This window comes from Lepisosteus oculatus, chromosome 1, assembly GCF_040954835.1.
Source record: "Lepisosteus oculatus isolate fLepOcu1 chromosome 1, fLepOcu1.hap2, whole genome shotgun sequence".
Classification (NCBI taxonomy): Eukaryota; Metazoa; Chordata; class Actinopteri; order Semionotiformes; family Lepisosteidae; genus Lepisosteus; species Lepisosteus oculatus.
Window position 1 is genome coordinate 60875406 of NC_090696.1, and position 19026 is coordinate 60894431.

General features: G+C 38.4%; 1 protein-coding gene across 7 annotated transcripts in view; it reads right to left on the reverse strand.

Moving 5' to 3' along the window:
- The window catches only part of lingo2b (leucine rich repeat and Ig domain containing 2b), a 493320-nt gene that overhangs the window by 61654 nt on the left and 412640 nt on the right, over positions 1-19026 (reverse strand). The window contains exon 1 of one of the 7 annotated variants that reach the window (XM_069191005.1): positions 5247-5598. The exons of 5 other annotated variants lie outside the window; for them this stretch is intronic. Coding sequence is in view for 1 of the 2 variants with exons in the window: in XM_006629807.3 (XP_006629870.2) it covers positions 1829-1831 (3 nt within the window). In the remaining variant the exon portion in view is untranslated. Of the gene's footprint in view, positions 1-1828; positions 2042-5246; positions 5599-19026 lie in introns of those variants that run through there. One more of the 7 variants, XM_006629807.3, reaches the window with a different exon arrangement.

Sequence of the window (19026 nt, forward strand, 5' to 3'; positions counted from 1 at the left end):
TTGGAATATGTAAAGAAAACGGAAAAGAGTATCACTTTTAATTTATATTGCTACTGGTGCTGACATTTTTTTTATTTTAATGACACACTTGTGGTGCAATGTTTGGAACAGCATACTCAGTGAGGAAATGTCACAGTTGTGCTATGGGAGAGGATGCATTGATTTTTAGTGACACTGTAAATGGACCCTTACTAAGTATAACTTCTGGAGTCAGGTTGCACATCTCACAATGTGGTTCTCAACTTTCTCTGTTTCACCTGAGATCTGACCTTGTGTAGACAGCTATTGGGATATTGATTCGTATCCCTTTTAGAAAATTTTCTGGCCATTACATTGCTGTAATATTGAAAAAGACATGCTCTATTAGCTCCTATACAGGAACTACAAGGGACTGTATAAAAACCCTCTATAATCAAAGGCAGTGTTTTAAAACAATCTGTTGAAAATGACATTTCCAGCATTGGACCATACTGTATGCAGTATATAATCAAATATTTATTTTCTTTAAGCAAAGGAAAAACATTTTGTGAAAAGTCACTTTCGATGCAATTTTGCTCAGAGCATCCCATGACTTTCCCATCCCATGTTTTTGCTAAGTTTTAAAATCTTTTAGAAATTTTAGAAAAATCTAATGCTTCAATGCCATATCACTTTATGTAATTCAATATTTAAAACAATCTAAATATAAGCTCTGAAGGATAACAGCCATATTCCATAATTAAACTTTTTTTTATTATACAGTACTTTAGTTATGTTATATATCACAATTTTGACAGTTTAGCATAATACCCCAAAGTTGATTTTTTTAATTATATAAAGTAGTATGCCCTCTGCCATCAACAGTGAGTTGTTGCATCAAAGATGATTTGTCTATTCTCAAATAAGAAAGCCAGAAAAGATGCTCTTGCATTTGATGCATTTGTTATTTAGTTGGAGAAACCTCCTTACTTGTAGTGATAAGTCTTTCAACATTATTTTTATTTTAAAAAACTGATACTAACATATTAATTGACTCATTCAAATCCAATTTTTGAATTTAACAACACTTGCAAATGAGCACTGAGGTCTCACCCTCATGTCTTTAGCTTAAGTCTGCACTTTTGTTTAATAATTTCAGGGTTTTATTCATGAAAAATGCAACAAGAAACTGCTATTTCCACACTAATATTTGCTTTGAATAGCTGCTAATTGTAAAAGCATTCAATAAAATGCAAAACACATTCATTCAGAAATTCTCCCCCACATACTGTATATAACCAGAATTAAGACAAGACAGATCAGTTGTTTTGGATGACCACAAGATACGTTTTTGAAAGTTTGTTGAGGATCACTGAAGCCGTTCAGCTGTGAGCTGCAGAGATGTCAGGCAGCACACATCCAATTGAATATCAAATTAGAAGTAACACAGGTACACAAGAAGAAATCACAGACTGCTCATGTTATTTTCTTTCAGTCTTTTTTCATTCATGCCTGAGAAACTCTTAAAGCAAAAAATATCACAGTTCTAAATTAACTGAATCAGCTGCAATGAAATAATTTGTATACCTGATAAAAGAAAAAAAGTAATTAAGAAGCTCAAAGCCATGAAGCCAAGATTTCTGAAGTTTGTTTTTAACACAGAATTTATTTTTACTAATTGGGGTAATGTGAGAGTCTTAACTGCAGAATCCCTTTCAGCCACCATTTTATAACATTAACTCAAGACTAATCAATCTGAAATCAGTGCAGTCAGCCTTAGAAACATCAAAGTGTGTGTAGACTCAAAAACACAGCCTAATCAACATAATCTATCAATGCATCCAGGTTAATCAAAGGAAAACATTCTTACCATTGAAGTTCACTGCAGTGAGAAGTGGAGGGAAATACTGGCAGCCTCTTGCCCATAAAATATGTAACATAAAAAGGAGGCATTTCCTTTTCACTCTGTGCAAATGTCTTTATACTGTATGTGAACTAAATCTCTCTCAGGCACCATCTCAGCTGACAGGAAAGCTATTAGTTCACTGGCCATACACTGCAAGAGCCACACATGGTTTATAGTACTGGTTTAGGCTACATTTAGATCACTGAGTGATAGATGACCAGGAAAGATTTGGAGTAGTAACCTAATAAAGGTGGTTGTTAAAAGACACCTCCAGCCCTGAGTGAGTCAATTGTTTGTGTGAACAATGGATCCCTGCTGTATCAGTGAAAAATTCAAGTGGACTATCTAATAGTTCAGCTTGGGCGCTACCTCATACACTTAATTAACCCCATGGGAACCAGCCAGGAGAAGCTCAGATTACAAAGTAATAGGTCTTCTGGGCTCAATCAACACTGGAACTAAACACTGTATTCTGCATGAAAACTATTGTAGTAAACAAATTCTGCCTCCCACTGGGAGCTTTTAATCAAACCTTAGAGTACTAATGGCAATGCTTCTAAAACAACACAAGCAAGCTCCTTTCCTCTTTAATTTCTTTTCTGCTTTACTTCATTTTTGTAGTCACATATACTGTACAGAATGAACATCTCCTGGATCCACAACCAAAAAAAATTATTTCAATGTAAAAATGATTAAACATGGTTTGTACAGGTCATGCATGGACCAAGAGAACTTTCATATACTATAATTATCTCTTGGTTTTGTCTATTTGAGATTGTGATTAATTGACCTCTTAATTTTCCTTTATCTTCCTTTTCCAAGGGGTGTATTGTAATATGGAAAAGGTATCACTCAGCAAGCCACGTCAGTTCAAATTGATTACCCACAGTTAATATCCACTGTAGCTATTTGTAATAACCCTCATGCAATATACCTTACTTACTTTCACTACTTCATATTTAACTGCTATTGCTTTCACATTTCAATATGAAAAAGACAGCTTTGTATTACACTTCTGCTAGATACGCAATATACAATATATCACACATTGTAACTACAGACTTAATGTTACTAACCCATACCTTGTATTAATATGCTATTGAATCTCACAGCAAATCTGTTTTGCATCTTAGATGAGATCAAAGACAGTCCAAGTAACATTGACAGTCAATATGCAGATATTCTCATATGCTCATATGTTCTACACCGTATCAGGTTTTACAGTTAAATAACAAATATATTGTTATAAATAACATGGAGGTTTTGCATTTAGATTTTACATATTCAATGTGAAATTTGTCTTATAAAACTGCCTTAACTTTGCCAGCTAATGACTAAAAAAAGAACAGTACTTTTTCAGCATAATCACTTTCATTGCAAATAATTAATTTCAAATAATTGTTTCTTACTAACACCCTCTTACTATTAGAACATTTAATAAGAGGGAGGGGGTATAACTTCTATAGTGGAATAGTTCCAAAAATACATGTTTATTTTTTAAATTAACATTAATGTGGTTAATTTATTATTAATACAAATCAGCAGAACATTTAACTTGTTAAAATTGTTTTGCACCTAGTTTAACTGGATTTAACGGACTGCATAAATTCAGAAATAAGAAGAAAAGCAACCAAAAAGCCCTTGTCTCAAAATAGAGAAAGGGCAAAGGCTAATTGCAAATAAAAAGATGTATTTCACAGCTACAAGTAAGGTGGCCCATGGTAATTGCAGGTGATGTCTTAGAAGATGCCCAATAATGACCCAGAAACAACTAAAAGAGGATAAATGAACCTTGGTTTTCACAAGATAAATGAGTATACAGCAGAAGGACATTTGGGCCTGAAGCTGGTTTAGTCCTCAGAGAGAAAACCTTTAAAGGTGAAGGAGAAACCTAGACATTCAAAAAGAATTCAGTAACACATTGATTTTTTAGGTGCGATCAACATTAATGGCCATCTCACAACCACAGCAAAAGTATCGCAAGTTACCCTTCAGGTTTATGCTCACTATTCCCAATATGTCTCCAAGCCTTTGGAATGAAATATCAATAATGAGGTAATAAAAGGTTTTAATATAGCACAGACCAGAAGTCAATATGGTGTCACTCATATTGAACTGTTTTCATTTTCATTTTTTGTTGATCTGCTTTTGAAGTTAAGAATTTGCCTTTGCACCTATGGTACATTTTGCTATTGTATTGTTGTGGAATATAAAGCTTCTTCTCTGAAACAACCTTTACCACACCATTTGTCTTTCCAGCAGGTCCCACAGAACACTTACACTTGGGAGAAGACATTTGTTAAAATCATGAAGATTTAAAATGTTACACTAGTAAGAACTATGGTCCTAAATGCATTTTCCATTTGTATTTACATTGGCAGATACAAATGAATGTTTTAGTTTAGGTGATGTACAGTATAATAACATTCCAATGATGAATACATGGAACTTAAATTTGGGAAGGATAAGTACTGTACAGTTAAGCCAATCTCACCCAACTGCTACATCTCACAATTATTAATGACTTTTGCTCTAGAGTATATATAACTCTTGCACACATCTCTTCTCACACGTTTTTCTCATTCAATATGTGGTCTATGTCTCAAACAACAGGCAAAAAAGGGGAAAAAAACAACAAGCACAGGAATAAATAGACGCCAGAAGGACAGAGAAAATATGCTTCTTGTCTTGAATTCATCTCCCACATTATTTATCCAAATGTGGAACCTGATCCACAGAAATACACATGTATTCGTCCTTCATGTTCTTTAGTTTAATCGTGACTTGTTTTTCTGTGCTCTCTTTCTCTTCTGTTCCCCAGTGTTCAACTCGGCCCCAGGATCCTCCCTCCTGACTCTGGCTGCTCCTGAGGCTAGCTGCCCAGCCCTGGCTCAGTCTGCTGTCCTATCTCTGGCTCTGTCAGCAAGCATCCCACAGCTTTTAATGCCTGCTCTCTCCTTTAACATAATGTCTGCATTTCAATTTTGGTCCTTTCTATTTCTTCCCTGGTGTTTTTGGGGTTCACTTGTTTCTCTTGGGGTTTGAGTGGCCCAGGGTACTGTCGTCGACAGGGACAGCCCAGCTTCCTACAGTATCTCCAGTTTATTTAGCAGGCATCTTAGAGCTTTTAATGTCTGACTTCACTGTTTACTGCAATGTCCACATTTCCATACTTTGCCTGAATGTTCCTTCTATCTCTTGTTATTCGGTTTTGGGGTTCACTTGTTTCTTTTATTGGGCCACGAGGCTACCTCTTAACCAAGCGGGCTAAGCCAAAAGGTATTGCACTTAAATACTCAATAAACATTAGAAAAGCATCAGGTTCTTGGATGCAGTTTCTTGTCAGGAAAGGAAAGTTCCACCACCAATGTACAGCACCCACCTGGATGATTTGACAGCAGCCATAGTGTGCCAGACCGCTCACCACACATCAGCTATCACTGGGGAGGAGAACAGAGTGATGATGTCAATTTATAGATGAGGATTATTAGGTGTGTCACGCCCCACACTCTCCCTCGCAAACGACGTTACATTCCCGGAACCTCTGCTTCCCAATCTCATCCCTGATTGAACCCAGCACATTCTCACATGCATCAGATTCCTCAAATTCTCACTCCCTAACCAATCATCCAATCACACCCCTTTCCTTTCAGTATTTAAACCCCCTTCGCACACCTTCCCACGCTCACTATTGAGAAGCCTATCTTAGTATTCTCCAGTGTGTGTTTCCTAACCTTTTTGACTGATCTCCCGTTACGAATCTTCTGCTTCTGCTTCTTGACCTCGCCTTCTGGATTTTGCCTTTGAATTGTTTTGACTATCTCTCGTTACCGGACCCTTTGCCTTCCTTATCGACCCTGCCTTTGGATTTTGTCTTTTGGATTGTCCCTTTGCTACTCTGTGTCCTGTGGGCTTCCGGTCACGCATAAGGATCCTCCTATTCCACGTATTGGTTCCCTGACAGAATAGTGAGCCATATTAAAATGGATCCAGCGGACCAGAATCAACTTTCTATTCTCCTTGAACACTCCCGGAACCTGGACCTGCTAACTACTGCAGTCCAGCAACTAGCTGACCACTTTGCACTTCCGCCGTCTCCCCCACCTGCAGCTCCTGCTCCTGCACCCCCGCTTCAAACACAAACTAATCTTCTACCCCCTCCCCTCCCGGAAAAATTTGATGGCGACTCCTCCAGTTGTCAGGGCTTTGTGACTCAATGTCAGATGGCTTTCCACATCCGTCCAGACTGCTTCCCCACCGATGGAGAAAGAATTGCTTTTATGGTATCTTGCCTCTCTGGACGAGCTCTGGAATGGGCTGGACATCTCCTCTCTCAAAACGCTCCTGAGACTGCTAACTTCCACCTTTTTCAGACAGCTCTACAATCTGCCTTTGGGCAGTTGCACTCTCGCCACCTCATTGTTGCACGCCTCACTTCCCTTACTCAAGGATCTCGCTCTTTTCAGGACTACTCTTCCGAATTCCGTTTTCTGGCTATCAAGCTCGCCCTGGAGGAATGGAGACACTGGTTGGAGGGGGCCCTACACCCTTTTACTATTCTTACAGATCATAAGAATCTCTCTTACCTACAAACTGCCAAACGTTTGAATCCACGCCAGGCCCGCTGGTCACTTTTCTTTTCTAGGTTCCATTTTTTTATTACTTATACACCGGGATCCAAGAACATAAAGGCTGATGCCCTATCTCGCCTCCATGATCCTCCTGGCCTTTTGGACCCTCCTGAACCCATTATACCCCCTGAGAGAATTGTGGCTGCTATTAGATGGGACCTGGAGAACCAAATCAAACGTGCACTTCACAACCAAACCGTTCCCCCCCAGTGTCCTCCAGACAGACTCTTTGTTCCTGATACCATACGCTCCACTGTTCTTCGCTGGGGTCATGACTCACTATTTGCAGGTCACCCCGGTGTCAAACGTTCCTTGGAATTCATCTCTAGACATTTCTGGTGGCCTTCTATGAGGACTGATGTTACTGGGTTCGTGCAGGCCTGTCCCATCTGTGCCATGTCCAAATCCTCCCGTCTTGAGAAGCCCGGTTTACTCCAACCACTCCCAACCCCTAGAAGACCTTGGTCCCACATCTCAGTGGATTTTCTTACAGATCTTCCTGAGAGTCAAGGCAAAACTACCATTATGGTCGTGGTAGATAGATTCTCGAAGTCGGCTCATTTCATTCCTCTTCCTGCCCTCCCATCTGCTCAAGACATGGCTGACCTCTTCATTCTTCATGTCTTCAGACTTCACGGCATTCCTGAGGATATCGTATCAGATCGAGGACCTCAATTCATTTCAAGATTCTGGAGAACTTTTTGCAAATCTCTCGGGACTTCCACATCTCTCACGTCTGGCTATCATCCTGAATCCAATGGACTGACGGAAAGAACCAACCAGGACCTTCTTACTTACCTTCGATCTTACGTCTCTGCTTCTCAAGATGACTGGGTCTCTCTCCTCCCCTGGGCTGAGTATGCTCATAACTCTCTCTCTTCCTCCACCACTGGGATGTCTCCCTTCTATTGCTCCCTGGGATACCAACCCTCTCTTCTCCCGGACTCTATCCCTGATTCGGATATTCCCTGCCTCCAGACCCGCCTCACTTTCCTCAAGAGGATTTGGAGACAAGCCAGATCCGCCCTCCTGAAGACATCCTTGCGGCAGAAGACCACCGCTGACCGTCATCGACGACCTGTGCCCAGACTACGACGAGGACAGTTTGTCTGGCTGTCTACTAAAAACTTACCCCTTAGACAGCCTTCACATAAGTTGGGACCCCGTTTTATTGGACCTTTTCGCATCCTCTCCCAGCTCACCCCTGTAACCTATCGTCTTGCTCTTCCTCCAACTCTCAGGGTGCACCCCTCCTTCCACGTCTCTCTCCTGAAACCCTACCACAGATCCCCCCCTCTCCCGGCCTCGGCCACCTCCACCCCCACCATGACTCATTGATGGTCTGCCTTCCTACACGGTCAATAAGATCTTGGATGCCCGCTGGCTCCGAGGTCGCCAACAATTTCTAGTCGACTGGGAGGGCTATGGTCCTGAGGAACGTTCCTGGGTCTGGGAGAAAGATATTTTGGATCGCAGCCTCATTGATGACTTTGTTCGTACTCGCTCTCTGAGGTCGTCAGGAGCCGACCCTAAAGGGGGGGGTACTGTCACGCCCCACACTCTCCCTCGCAAACGACGTTACATTCCCGGAACCTCTGCTTCCCAATCTCATCCCTGATTGAACCCAGCACATTCTCACATGCATCAGATTCCTCAAATTCTCACTCCCTAACCAATCATCCAATCACACCCCTTTCCTTTCAGTATTTAAACCCCCTTCGCACACCTTCCCAAGCTCACTATTGAGAAGCCTATCTTAGTATTCTCCAGTGCGTGTTTCCTAACCTTTTTGACTGATCTCCCGTTACGAATCTTCTGCTTCTGCTTCTTGACCTCGCCTTCTGGATTTTGCCTTTGAATTGTTTTGACTATCTCTCGTTACCGGACCCTTTGCCTTCCTCATCGACCCTGCCTTTGGATTTTGTCTTTTGGATTGTCCCTTTGCTACTCTGTGTCCTGTGGGCTTCCGGTCACGCATAAGGATCCTCCTATTCCACGTATTGGTTCCCTGACAGGTGGCCATGATTGGCAAAGGGCAGTGTGAATGCCAGGGTAACATCCCTACTCTTTTTGAAAAATGCTCTGGGATTTATAATGACATGAGTGTCAGGACCTCGGTTTTACATCTCATCCGAAGGACGGTGCCTTTTTACAGTATAGTGTCCCCATCATTATACTGGGGCATTAGAACACACACAGACTGCAGGGTGAGCCCCCCCTGGCCAAACTAACACCTCTTCCAGCAGCAGCCTTCATTTTTCCCAGGAGGTCCAGGTACTGACCAAGCTCACACCTGCTTAGTTTCAGTGGGCTGACAGTTGTGAGCTGCAAGCTGATATGGCTGCTGGCATATTCTATAATGACAGACAACTCAATCTCACTCAGGTAATCTGAAATAAAATTTAACTTTAAAAATGCATCCGCACATTAACCTCAATCTTCTGGTAGCTAATGACATCACTACCCTGCTTGATTTTCAATGGGACAATAATCAGGAATTAAGCAAACAACTGGTTTCACAATCCTTTGTGGTGTAAATACTGTACACATCTCAGGTAGAACTGTTATTGTTAATATTCAAAAAATGATATGTTATATTATAGAAAATTAAATTTGACTGCTTCTTAGTGTATATTAATAATGTACTACAGGTTTTTGCAAGTAGGTCTTTTAGGTCTCCTTAAATCATCAGCCACCTGATGGACTGCTTTGAGGACTGGATTTGGAATTTGGATTTGTTTTTGCATCTTTAACTCACAGTAAGAAGAGGACATTTTGATACAGACGAATTATTGTAGTATCCAACAAATCACTATAAATCTATGCCTTCTGTTTTCTGAATTTAAATCACTTCATAATAATTGAATTCTGACAGTCTAGATTGTATTACTGTTTATAGGTAACCCTAAATAAGCAAATTCTAACAGTTTGCAGCACAAGCTGCTTGATTAAGCAAGTACAAACAAGACTTTTATTTATGTTTCTTATGTGCTGAGGAGTATTTAGATTTTTACTTCAAATGATCTCTAACTTACTTAATAAAAAAAACAACAACAATTAATTGATGGCAATTAAATTGTTCAGAGTCATTATAAATTGATTATTTAATGGATACATATAAATCATACTGGTCTGGGTGCCCTCCAGAGTGAGACCACAATGGGAGGCCTCTAAGCTAAGGTGAAGGAAGGAAGTTAAAGAAGGGTTTTGCCATTAATTGGAAAGCTGCAGTTTGGCTTCCAAAATGCTAACAAGACATTATGGTATTTAATGGAAAACTACTGTAAAATAACATACATAACAGGTCTAGATGTTAATTTTGTTATTTTTAAGCTTTCATTCCCATCTGTGCGTATTATTTTTGCACTGCATCTACTTATACAGAATCTCAAATGTCCTGCCTTGCATTTGACCTTGGTCACACTAATAATTTAGCCTTCTGATGTGTGAATTATGCTGTTGTCTGTATAACATCTGTGTGAAACTTTCTTGGTAGCTTTCACTGAACAATTAAAAAAAAAAGGAAAATAGTTTTTTATAGTAAGCCTTTAGACATACTGTGAATTCCCTTTGGAGCAAGGCAGTTGGCAGCTGAGCTGCAGACAAAAATGTAACAAAACTTGCTAAAATGTTGTCAGAAAAATGACCATACATGTCTGTTAGGGGTTGTGCATAATGCATTTTGACTACAAGGCATTCATCTAAAATAAGTGTCCTTCAATGGTCTGTTGTGGAAGAAGTCTTCATACTTCAATGAAATCATGATGTAAAACTTTTTTTAAAATCCAATTAATGCAGATGTCTTTATTAGCATTGATTTACAAAGGATAAACTGTGTAATGAACTTTTAAAGCACTGTAATCTAATACAGTCACTTTACAAGCCTGAAGCAATAATTTTTCTAAACAAAAAAAAAAATAAATTCTCCCAAAGCATTTCATGAACAGAAAACATGAAATCTTTGCATGACTCAAGAGTTCCTTTGTAAGTGTTCTCATTAAACTGCAATCAAACTCTCAAGGCAGTAACATTTCTTTTGGGAAAAGAAATAAAAAACATTCATTTGTGCAGGTGGTACAGTATACAGAAAATGGAAAAAAAACTGGAAATGCACAAAAAATATGGAGTCAAATTCCGAACACTGATACAAAAGTAGAATCCAATTTAAAGGCTGATTTGCTCATGAGTGAATGTTATTATTTTAATGTTAAATGTGATCACAGTGAAATGGTTGCATTTAGTTACTGTAGGAGCTAGGTTATTGAAAATATGGTCCATCTGCTGGAGCAGTTCCCCATCATGTCATGGCTGGGGACAGGTTACTCGCTAAGGACAATAGTATTGGTCTTGATGGAGTAGTTCAGGTGGGTAGCTGCGTCAGCATGCGTAGGCTGCAAAGGAACAAGTAATAGGTTTATTCCATGCTGAAAAAAAGAAGAAAGAAATGTGTTGTTTTCAGCATGGAATAAACCTATTACTTGTTCCTTTGGTCATGATGGGTTAGCTATCTCTTATACTGTATCTGTACTGTAAGGCAATGGGTCTATTATTAGTGTGTACAGAATGTGACCTGTACTACTGACTTTGACAGCTTCAGTCTTGTACAGAGAGTGCTGGTCAATAAATAACAGAAATCCACATCTCTGTATTGATTCATTTATGCTTCTTAATATAAAAATGCTTCATGTTTAACTAAATTTAACCCTTATTGGTATTATACTTTTTTTTCTTCCTAAAAATATCATAGGGGCAGTGCATAAACTAAAAGGCTTCTAAACAAGTTATAAAAATTAAACATCAAAGACAGATCTTTTTTCAATTAGTTAATGCAAAGCAAGCACCTTCACAATACATTTAAAAACAGTACTTCCCCATTGTTTCATATCTTTACATATAAAACATGTCAATTATAGTTTTTACAATCTATTCAGTAACTGTGCACAATTTATTCTTAAATAATTATCATTACATTAATGAAATGTGATCTGTGCAACCCATTTCTTTTTAAATTTAACAATTTAACAACTAAAATTTGTAGTGTTTTGGGATTTTTTGTTTGGGCCGTGGTTCACTAACCGAAAGGTCAAAGAGAAAAATAGTTAAAATGATTTCTTTATTACTTGTTGAGACGTTTGCCCCATTTTCTAAGTGTTTTTGTAATAGTTATGTTTTTTACTTAGTTACAGTTTTAAAGGATTTATAAACATAGAGCTATGACATTGTCTATCGTCTGTCAGCACAGGTTCTCTTAGTATTACTGGTAGTACGTGCACCACTGACAGTAATTAAGAAAACTAGAATAGAATGCTGTGTATTCTAGTGATGTCTCTTGGCAAGGGCACTACTGCATGTGTATATTTAAAATCCTTTGAAAATTGTAGGCCAGGAAATTATATTAAACAAGAGTGACATAAAGTATAATGACACACATACTGACCCAAGATTTTAGTAATATTAATATTTAAACTCTTTCCATTAGGGACATATTCTGACCTTTTGGATGTTCTAATAGACCATGCACAATTACATTCGGTTTAAAACTCATAGAGAATTTTTTTTTCTGAAATATATTTTAGTAAGAGTTCTGCATTTTAACAGCATTGATTACTCACACTGTCTCTTATAAGTCTTTAGTTTTCCCTGTGTCAAAAGGTTTCAGGAACGTCTTCTGAAGAAGGCTTGATATCTGCTTAGGGTGATGAATGATTTCTGAAGCATTAAATCTCGTGAGATTCTGCAGAATGTTTACGCTTATTTAACACAACAACCAAAGGAATTGAGGCTTAAAACTGTCATAGCCTGACGCAGCCAAGAGAAGAGAGCTGCTGTCAAAGACATGTATCTGCATGATTGAAGGATTTCTCAGCACAAATACAGGAGGAAAATTAGTTTAAGATTGCAGAGGCTTCAGATTAGAGAAATAAATACCATTGGAAAGGGACAATTACTGCCCCAAGATAGAGCATAAGAGATGTCTTAGCTATGCATGACATGAATCCATCATCAGTTATTTCATCATACTGTAACGCATATGCCCTCCATTGCTTGTGAGAGCCGGCTTACCAGAGCTGTGACGTCACTGCCCTTCCCTGTGAATAGCAGGGACCGCAGCCGCCAGGCTGACGGGAGAATTCCCTTTGGCTCAAGAGGCTGGGTCCCTGCTGAGTGACACAGGAGGCCTAGGTTTGAGTCCCCGATGGTGGGAGGCCGATCTGTGGCAGCAGAGGTGAGAGTGCATACCCATGTGAACCCCAAAGTGTTACAATACTATATGGTATCATTCATAATATAGCCTACCCATAGGTTTAGCAGTAGTATTCTATACCAGAGCACATGGAAGCTCATTGGGTTAGACAGAGCTCATCCTGTTGTCAGTAGTGTTAAGCAGACTAGAGAGCATGTGACTCCCCTAGATTGATGCTGATAACCCCAGAAATTGCACTGCTACAGCTGAAAGATTAGTAAAGTGCCCTGCTCAAAGGTTTCAACAGCAATGTCTGCAGCTAGAACTTAAATCCACAACTATAAACCCAACTATGAGTCCAAGATTTCTTACACAACTATTTATTAAAATGTAAAATGAGGTCTCAGAGTGCTAAATTTTCTTTATGTTTAATGCATTGTATACAACCAACTACAGCAACCATGTATGCTATTAGTAATACCTGCAACTGTCACTGCTTTCTTATTTTGTGAAGGTATTGAAGAGCTTGCAGTATTACAAAAAGATGTCAGGAGTCTATCTGCCAGTCATTCTCTTCATGAAGTACAGGAATTGCTTTAAGCCAAGATGTAAAGAAAGCAATTTCAAGATAGAATTAATTAAAATTCAAAATATCCCCCCAAAAAACTAAAAAACAACGACATACTGTACCTGTACACTTACTTTCTATACGTCAAATATAAAATACCCCAAATCAAACAAAATCTCTGAAACGTTATCGGAATAGAAGCATCAGAATAACGAAGAATCAAGAATAAATCATGGTGGATTTTACAACATTAAATAAATTATCTAACTCTAAATGAAAGCCTTGTTCCATGTCAGGTCCTGCATCATACGCAAAACTAAGTAAACTTTTATCTATATGTTTGTGCTTATTTCTTTTCCAAACATTGTGTTTTGTCATAGTTTACTCTCTGATAAGGCTGAGCATTTTCATTTAAACTAAGGGGGTGTAGCAGTATACAGTATGTGTGTTATAATATTGTAAAATGCCTGATTGAATAAAACACCTTTTCACTTGGTCATTTAACTTCACATTAGTTAATGTTCACATCTCTACCCAACACTGCCATTTATCAAAGAATCCCACTGCTGTAATGATCAGACAGCAAAAACATTACTCAGATGTACAGTAGCTCATCTATATCTAAGGGCATGATTGGCTAGCATGCACTTACAAATAGGAATGCAAATCAGCTTACTATAGATAATTGGATACAAGAAGGCTTTTGCTCAATTAGGTCAGTAGTTTGATTATGTTTTGATGATGGGCTGATGTACAGTATCTGATCAGTTTTTATAAGTATAAGAGCTGGAAAAGGCTTAAATACTAATCAAAAACCAAGGCAAAACAAAAGCTGGGGAATATTTTTATAGACAGTTCCAGACAAGAGCAAGAAAAACACACTCCTTCATTAAGGTCCAGTAACTTCATTACAGTTCCACTGTGGTGGGTGGTAATTTTAAATGTAAATTGTATTTGATAGGTCAGGCATGACAGAGGATGGAAAAATGTGGTGTGTTGATGTTTAAAGACTGATAGATCCATTTTTTTGTAAGAAAAAAGTTGAAAGTGAGTACTAATGGTAAAAGGTCCAGAAGATCTTTTATAGTTCTTTATATTTCTATACACTATATTTATTTGTCTAAGAGAAGAAATCTGGGTTCCAAGGAGTTTAGATTCTGTAATTTTTAGGTCTCTGTAGTTCACCATCTGCTTAAGTTATGGAAACAATGCATTGTTCGGTTTAGTAAATAATTGGCTCAATTAAGTAACTGAGCATTCAGCTGGTATGAATAATGCGAATCCCTCCAGCACCAGTGTTGCCTCCTACTCACACATGTAATTCCTTTAATAGGAATAAGGTGTACTGTATAACTTCATAGCATTAAAAAATACTGCACTCTCCTGACTTTCATACTGTATTAGAAAATAAATTGGAAAATATGACTTGAAACTAATAAATGTTGTATATTTAAACTGTGATATAAATATTAAAAGCAATACTGGCACAGTTTCAAGCACAACTTTTTACTTTTTTAATTAAAATACTTGAATGTATTGCAAATTTAGGATTTCGGAAATGAAACTGAGAAAATACAAAAAATGTTTAGAGAAGATTAAAGCAGAACATGCCCTCACTGACTTCAGGTCAACAAAAGTGTTACTAAAAAGGGAAAGTTAAACTTCTATTTTTGGAAAGGAGCAGACATTTGTTTAAAAGGTTTTCTAATAACTCCCTAAAAATTGTGTACTCTCTCATCTGACAGCCTGTAAGGACTGCATTGCAATAATCTAATCGGGGCCTGATAAATTCACTGGCTGCTAAGGAATGCTTGTACAAGCACAAACTTATCTGAGCTATTCATCTCTCTTACAAAAACAAAATATACTGTATGTTCCACATATCCATTTCTTACAGGAATTTGAAACTAACAGAATGCATAGGGGACAAAATCACTAAAAAGGAAAGAAATGACAATCCCCAAAATGGAGAAAGAACTTTTTTAATCTGCTTAGCTATATTTGTTTTTATGGGGAGGGAGATAATTTCCAATGCTTTTAGTTATTTTAAAACTGAGGAACAACCTCCTATTTCCCCTACTGGTTAGCAATACTTTGTGGTTCCAAACAAATGCTTTCTGTATTTCAAAACATGTTATCTATCATCTATTTGCTCTCACAAGGCTGCTTACTCCTGGTTAGAACAACGCAGCCTATCCCAGAAGCATATGAGATCACAACACCCTGGGCATGATGCCCTGGACATGATGCTAGTCCATTACATGTCAGAACCTATCCCAACATCAATAGAATATACAAACATCACACAGAAGGATCCATTGAATAAAATTGAACCCAGAACCAAAGAACTGTTAGACAACAGCTCTAAGTGACACAATACTGTCCTACTTCAGCATCCCAAAATTGTGGCACACAATTTTTTACTATTAGATTAAACAAGAAAGAGTAATGTAAGGGTATCATCTACATACCACATTCTCCATATGACCCTCTAGGAGTCAGACTATTTTAATTCAGTAATTCTAATGTTTAGTGCAATAGGTCCATAAGACATTTTGTACTGAGATATGCCAGTCAACATACTGTATAATAATATACAACACAACAGAACAAAACACTGAAAAGACCAACAGCTTTATTTCAAAACTTCATGATGTGCGGATTACCAGTTTGAACTCTGTGTTTACTGCACTAATCCCCAAATCCCAGATTGTACATAGAAGGTACAAACCCATGTAATTGTTTTTAAGTAGACTGGATTCTACAAATGGACTTAAACTCCTGGCTGCCAGACATAACCTATAAGCAGAAAGCATTTTCTATGTTAGCATTTCTGGACACTTACACAGTTCTGATAAGCAATGAATTTCAAAAACATTTCAGCAAGTGTCTTAAGCTTGATAGTAGGATTTCAGAAAATAAATGAGAGTCTTACAATATGCGTGTGGGTGTTGTTGTGTGAGGCGGTAGATAGTCAATTTTGAAACCCACTGCTTGGTTACATTTCCTGAAGTGCATAACCAAGTCAAGAAGGTTTGCAATGAGATTTTAGGGCTCAAGAAGGGATATATTCTTTAGGTATTGACATATATAGGGCATGCCCTGATTTATTGTATTTATTTGCACTCAGAATTAATAATAATTAAGTGACCCACTGTATACTGTCAATCTTGTATTTGTACCCCTATGTCTTATCTAATTTTTTTTTTATCTTCTGTGGTGATATTTTATATAGATTACACCTCCCAGTCCCTGCTTCATCTGATCATCTGATGATCTGATGATCACTCAAACCATCCACTGTAATTTGGATGATTTGAGTGATCTATCAGGATATACAATTACTGATTTAAAATGTTTTAAAGGGAAAAGGCTAGCCTTCCTCCTAATGGAACTGCCGGTCACATATAATATCCAGGTATGAAGATTTAATTCTTCTTTACACACTGTCACAATAATTGCATCACATTAAATGATTTTAATCACATTTCCAAATGGGTAGACATTGAGATGAACAGACAGGCTCATTTTCTCTGTTCTCTTCAGGCTCATATCTCCATAATAAAATAAAAGGAATGTGCTTCACTTGATTTTTTTTAGTTCTACTGTATATTCCCTCATTCTCCCCCCTTAACTATTGTGATAAATTGCAAACTTTCTAAATTCACATGGAAAAGGAAGGGACCACATAATAAATTCTGTACTTTGCAGATAGAAAGATTGCAGGTGCAGGTCTTTTCATTTTGGTTTTGCTGTCTTTGCCTTTTTCTTTTAAGCCTGACACTAATTATCCTTTTGATACATATATACTGTAGACTACAAGATTGGATTTATAACAGTGTACCCCTTAGACTAATTGTGACTTTGCCTTTAATCGAAATTCTCACAAAGTCGGGAAGACCCAATCAGAAACACTGTACAGGTAATTCTCCCTCTGTCACCTTCTCTGTCCTGTCTCTTGTTTCTGGTCCTTTGCTGTCCTTCCGGTGTTTCTCTCTCTCTGGGGCTATATATTTCTGGGTCTTTCATTTGCCTTGGCTCAGCATTGAGGTTCGGATGTCTTGAGACCTGCCTAGCACCAGGTCACCCCACGTCTGCTACCTGAGGGCATACTGTAGGTTTCTATACTGCATTTCCTGAACAGGGATTCAAAGACATATTGTATGACAATTGAGGTGGTGTCACACTCTGAATTTCAGGGACAAAACAAAAAATGATATCCCCTGTTTATCATTTTTGTTGTTGTTGTTCTGTACAAGGCATTCTACAAACCTTTAGCAGTGGTTGCTATTCTTAAATTTGAATGTTAGGAAATTTGAATGAAATCAAAGGAATTTTCAGGAACTATATTCAGGAAAATATAAATTTGATTCCCAGAAATTGTATTCTCCAAATGAAGTTCTGTCTCCAAATGAAAATCTGTCTCTCAATATCAACAAGACCAAGAAGGTGATTGTCGAGCTCAGCAGTGGAGTTAGTGCACAGCTTCATGTTCAGGTGATATGTAGGGGTACATATCACCAAAGACTTGTGACATATCTCTTGGAACCACAATACATCACACCTAGTCAAAAAGGCACAAAAGTATCTCCACTTCTTGAGGAAACTGAAAAGAGCCAGTCTTCCTCCCTCCATCCTCACCAGTTTCTATACAGTAGGTGCACCATCAAGAGCATCCTGACATGCTGCATCACCATCTGGTATGGGAACCGCACTGTTTCTGACTGGGGAGCTCTGCAGCATGTGGTGAAGACAGCCCAGTCCATCACCAGGACTTCACTACTTACCATCCAGAGCATTTACAACAAGCGGTGTGTCAGGAGAGCACGTATCATCATCAAAGACCCCTCTCACCCTTTTCACAGTCTCTTTAAACCCCTGCCTTCTAGAAGACGGTATCACAGCCTGTGAGCCAGCACCACCAGGCTCAGGAATAGCTTATTCCTGCTGGCTGTTAGATTACTGAATTCCAAACAGCACATGGACTGATCACCACCTGCTGAACAACCACCCACTGCTGTGCTATCACCACCGTCCTACTGACTGTCCTACTGACTGTATGCCTTGTAATGTTTGCACCGTTGTGTCGTGTTATGACTATGTCCTGCACTATTGTCTGCACTTGTCTCATGTCCCCCCCCCACCCCTGTATTTCAAAATGCTTATTTGCACATTACTACTTACACTACTGTAAATACCCATTTATTCATTTATCTATTTATCTACTCATTACATTGTTTTATTTGTACTTATATACCAATAGTATCTCAAAAGCTGTAATGATCCTCAGTCCCCCCCCATGTTTTTTTTTTTGCGCTGTTCTGTGACATTATGCTAATTGTTTCTCGTGTATTGTACACCTTGGCCCAGGAGAAACTACTGGATATTTTGTTCTCTCTTGTACATCTGTATAAGTGCAAAATGACAATAAAGTGGACTGAACTGAGTTGTTTACATATTACCCTTATTTATATGACCCCTTTTAGACTCTATCATACTAGATTTGGCTGTAAGTTTTTTGTATGTTTCTTATCATGGTAGGTTAAGGCCACTTTTCACACATCTCTGCCTAGATGTCATTATGGTGAAGCTTTTTTTGCCATTTTCCACTTTTGTAAACAGGAATATGTTTTGCACTCAACAAATGTTTTTGTAGAACAACAACTCGATGTCTGGCTAAAGCAAAACACACAGCTTTAAATCACAGCTTTAAAGGTGTTAATGCTGCATCGGAATCCTCTGCATTTGCTACATCAATCCTCAGCATATGAAGCTCTCA